Consider the following 4,837-nt stretch of genomic DNA (forward strand, 5'->3'; position numbering starts at 1 on the left):
GCTCGGCAAGCGCAGGGCCCGCAGCCGAGCTCGAGGCACGCGCCCCGCGGCGGCAGGCGATCCGCGTGGGCCGCGACCCAGCGCGCCAGCGCGACGGACGCGGGCCAGAGGAAGCGGCCGCTGTCGCAGCCGTCGCCCGCGAGCGCCGGCGCCGCGGCGGAACAGCGGTAGAACGTCGACCCCGCGAAGTCGTCGCGCGCGCCGTCGTCCGGCGGCGGCGCGGACGCGAGGGCCCGGCCCAGCGCCGCGCGCCGCGCGACGCCCGCCGTCGGCGCGAGGACCAGGGTCCGCGCCTCGAAGTCCGATTTTTTTCGCCGCGCGTACGCGAGGCGCTCGGTGCCGACGGCCAAAAGCGATGCGACCTCGGGGTCCGCGTCGGCGGCCTCGAGGAGCGCCGGCGCCTCGCGCGCCGCGTCCAACGCGCCGGCGACGACGGCGTCGACGTCGGAGCGGACGACGACGCGGCCGCGGCCCGCGACGGCGACGGCGGCCGCGCGGAGGAGCGACGCCGTGACCATGCGGCGGCCGGCGTGCGCGCGCTTCCAGTGCGGGTCCGGGAACTGGGCGAAGACGTGGCGCACGGCGACGCCGCGCGACCGGCAGGCGGCGAAGAGCGCCAGCAGGTCGCCGAAGGCCGAGTTCGCGGGCAGGTACGCCGCGTTTGCGGGCGCGGCCGCCGCGGCGCCCGCGAACGCCGCCGCGCGGACGTCGACGCCGAGGAAGTTGAGGTGCGGGAAGCGCCGCGCGGCGGCGGCGACCCACTCGCCCTCGCCGCAGCCGACGTCGACGACGAGCGGCCGCGCCGCGTCGTCGAAGGCGCCGAGCCAGTCGCCCCAGGTGCGCGCGAAGCCGGCGAACTGCCACTTGAGCGGGTTCACCTGCTTCGGCGCGAAGCCGTCGCCCTGCCGCCGCCGCGCGCGCTGGCGTCGAATTGGAATTGCAGGTGTTGCGTGCAGCGCTGGCGGCGCCACGAAGGGAGAGCACATCGCCTTCGGCAATCGGCAGATCTAGAAGGGCGGCGATTTTAGTAATGTTGCGGCGATTGAGGTAATGTTGAAGGCCGGAGGAGCTGAACCACGGCGCGAGAGAAAATATACGGTCGGCGGGCGGGTCCGAACTAGACGTTGCAGGTGAGCCCCTCGGGCTTGGGGAGCTTGAGGGAGAAGTCGACGCAGGCGTAGCCCTGCGTGAGCGCGCCCTGGGAGACGACGTCGACGTCCGGCGAGAGGTACGACGCCATCGTGTCGAGCGTGATGCCGCCGGACGCCTCGACGAGGACGTGGGGGTGGGCCGCCTTGACGGCCTTGGCGGCGACCTTGAGGTCCGCGGGGTCGAAGTTGTCGAGCATGACGACGTCCGCGCCCGCGGCGGCCGCCTCGAGCGCTTCGCCCAAGTCGCGGCACTCGACCTCGATCTTCGCGCTGAAGCCCGCGGCCCGCTTCGCCGTCGTGACGGCCGTCGTGATGGACCCGGCGGCCCAGACGTGGTTGTCCTTGAGCATGACCATCTGCGACAGGTCGAGGCGGTGCGTGCCCGCGCCGCCGATCAGCAGCGCGTACTTCTCGACGATGCGGAAGCCCGGCGTCGTCTTCCGCGTGCCCGCGACGGTGCCGCGCCAGCCGACGGACCGCGCGACGTCGACGGCGCGCTTCGCCGCCGACGCGACGCCCGACGCGCGCGACAGCGCGTTGAGCGCGGTCCGCTCCCCGAGGAGGAGCTTCCGCGCCGGGCCGACGACGGTCGCGGCCCTGACCTTGCCGCCGGCGCAATCGATGGCGGCGCCCTCGTCGACGAGCCAGGTCACGACGCAGTCGCCGAGCGCCGCGAAGGTCGCGTCGAAGAAGGGCTTGCCGGCGAGGACGCCGCTGCTCTTGCACCAGAGCGTCGCCGTCGTGACGCCGTCGCCGACGACGAGGCCGCCGACGTCGAGGCTCGGGCAGTCGTCCCTGAGCCAGTCGGCGACCGTGCGCTCGAGGTACGGCGGCATGACGCAGGCGAAGTCCATGGCCGCCATAGCTGCGACGCGCGATGCGTCGTAGTGCTCAGCGACGACGATCTCGGTGAAGTTATAAACGAGACAAGTTTGCCCGTGCTCCGAGTCCTCCGGCCTTCGGCCTCCGCCCGGGAAGCTAAAGGTCAGTCTGCGCCGGCCGGCGGGGGCGCGGAGCCGGGGTCAGATGAGGTGAACCATAGCACTGGCGTTATAGGCTAGGTTAAGGAGGAGGAGGATACGGGGGATTGGTATCCTAGGGGATGACGCTGGCGCGCGGCGGAGCGGCGGCGGCTGTGGCGCCGCGCTCTTGTTGTAGCGCTGCGTGTGCAGGCTCTGCGTGATGCGCAGGTATGTGTAGGTAGCAGGTTAGCTTTACAGGTAGTAGCGCTGTGGGAGCATGACCCAGATGAGGTGAACGGTTCCATAGCACTGGCGTTATAGGCTAGGTTAAGGAGGAGGAGGATACGGGGGATTGGTATCCTAGGGGATGACGCTGGGGGAATTGGGTCATCTGGGGGTTACGCGAAGGGTTCGGTGCAGGCCTTAGAGTCGGCGTTCGGGGTGGGGAAAGGGGGACCAATCGGGATGATCGACCCCTTGGGACTTGGTTCGGCCTAGGCGCGCGGCGTGGCACGCGATCGGGTACGCGGGCCTTCCGGTCTGGAAGTTCCGGGGGTGACTTGGACGACCTCGCCGCGGTGCTCGAAGCCCAGCTGGTGGCCCTGGGGCCCGTTCGCGGCCCAGACATCGGCGATCGCGGCGGACGAATTGGGACAGCCGACGAAGGGCGCGAGCTTGGCGACCTCGCCCGCGTCGGCCGCGAGCCGGATCGACAGGAGCCGCTCCGGCGGCACGCAGGCTTCGACGCGCTTCGGGTGCGCCCGGCAGACGCGCTCGAGCCGCTCGAGTAGGCCCGGCGTCGCCGGGTCCGAGCCGTTGTACGTCTTCCGCCCGGACGCGCCGACGCCGCAGATCTCCCGGCGCCGCGGGCAGAAGTCCTCGCCGACGAGGCCGGGCTCGATCTGGTCGAAGTACCTGCCCGCCGCGAGTCGGCCGCTCGCGCGCGCGGCGCCGCGACGCGCGCGGCGGATCTCGACGCCGGCCGCCGCGCCATTTCGTCGTGCAGAAGCCGACGGAGAGGTGATTTTTGGGGAAGTTCCCCGCGCGTGTCGCGCAGTACGTCGCCGCGCGAGTGCAGCCGCCCTGCAGCCAGGCGCAGAAGAGCTGGCTCAGCGCGGACCGCGCCCAGGACGCGCAGTCGCGGCGCACGTCGACGAAGAGCGCTCGCGGGTAGGCGCGCGCCAGCGGGCAGCTCAGCGCGTACCAGGGAAAGTCCGTGAAGATCGTCGACTCGCGCACGTCGAGCCCCGCCAGCGGGTTCGAACGGTTCTGCGGGAGCCCCTCGGCGAAGGGAAGAAAGTGCCGCTGGAAGTCGTACGGAACGCCTCCGCCAAAGGCTTTCAACGGCACGAAGCCCAGGCCCCGGCGCGCGGCGGCCCCGAGGCTGCGCGTGCCGGACTTGGGCAGACCGACGCCGAAAACGAGCGCGCCGTGCGCGCAGTCCGCGGGTTTCGGCGTCGGCGACGCGGTGCGCAGCAGCACCAGCACGGCGAGGAGCCGCATAGGGGTCTGTCGCGGCGAGGATCTGCTGCATCTCGACTGCAAGTCCCCGAGATGCTTGTGGGTGCAGTCGACGGCGCTGGGGCTGCCTGTTTGAGATGGGCGCCGGCGGCGCGGCGGAGCCCGCGGAGTCCGGGGGCCTCCTCGGCGACGACGATCTCGGCGCCCTGCTCCGCGCCCGCGAGGACGAGCTCCGCGCCGTGCGCGCGACGTCGGCGGCGCTGACGAGCGACATGCGCTGCCGCGCCCAGCGCTTCTTCGACGACGTCGTCGTGCGCGTCAAGGCCGGCGTCGAGGAGAACGCGGCGCTGGAACAGCGGCGCGCGGCGCTGGAGGAGGAGCGGGATTTGGTGACCGTCGCGCGCGACGGCCTGCGCCACCACGTCCACGACTTGGAGGAGTCCTGCGCGGATCGGTGCCGCGAGCGCGACGACGCGCGGCGCAAGTGCGGCGGCCTCGAGAAGGAGCTCGCCCGCACCAAGGGCGAGCTCAAGGAGTGCCAGCGGCGCCTGGCCCTGAGCCGCGAGGCCGAGGCGACGGCGCAGCAGCGCATCTGCGTCTACGTCGCCGAGTGCGACGCCGCGCTCGTCGGCGGCCGGCGCATCTTCCTCGAGACGCGACGGTTCAAACACGCGACGCTTTGTAGGTCTCGACGGAGCGCGGGCGCAAGGACTTGCGGGCCCTCGAGGAGCGCCTCGCGGCCGTGCAGCGCGCGGCGGAGGCGCGGGAGGCGGACCTGCGGCAGCAGCTCCAGCAGGCGACGGCCGCGGAGCACTCGAGCCGCCTCGCCATGCAGGACCGCGAGCGCGTCGCCGCACCGCGTCCGTTGGTTGCGCCGTCGCCTCCCGAGCCGCACCGCGCGCAGGTCGCGAACGAGCAGCGGGGCCGCGCGTACGTGCTCGAGGAGGAGCTCAAGAAGCAGCGGAAGCGCATGGACGAGTACGTCCTCGAGGAGAAGAAGCGGCTCGAGGAGGAGCGGGGCCGCCGCGAGGCCGAGGCGCGGGACCGCGAGGCCGCGGCGGCGCTCGCCGCGGAGCGCGCCGCGGCCGCGGCGGCCGCGCCGCCGCCGGCGCCGCCGCCCGCCGCGGCGTCGCCGCCCCGCGCGCGCGCGCCCGCGGCGAGCCCGCCGGCGAGCCCGCCGGCGCCGTCGCCGACGCCTGAGCGGCGCCGGTCCGTCGCGGACGACCTCGCCAAGTCCGTCGCGGCGGAGATCCGGAGCCGCCT

General features: G+C 73.2%; 1 protein-coding gene across 1 annotated transcript; it reads right to left on the reverse strand.

The window, feature by feature from the left end:
* Window positions 1-1,117: 1,117 nt before the first annotated feature.
* On the reverse strand, window positions 1,118-2,005 carry AURANDRAFT_28722 (hypothetical protein; the record flags this gene model as incomplete). The annotated part of the gene is made up of 1 exon (XM_009040342.1): window positions 1,118-2,005. One exon carries the CDS (start codon window positions 2,003-2,005, stop codon window positions 1,118-1,120), a length of 888 nt encoding a protein of 295 aa, XP_009038590.1.
* Between the last annotated feature and the right edge of the window lie 2,832 nt (window positions 2,006-4,837).

The sequence above is a fragment of the Aureococcus anophagefferens genome, assembly GCF_000186865.1.
Source record: "Aureococcus anophagefferens unplaced genomic scaffold AURANscaffold_14, whole genome shotgun sequence".
NCBI classification, from domain to species: domain Eukaryota; class Pelagophyceae; order Pelagomonadales; family Pelagomonadaceae; genus Aureococcus; species Aureococcus anophagefferens.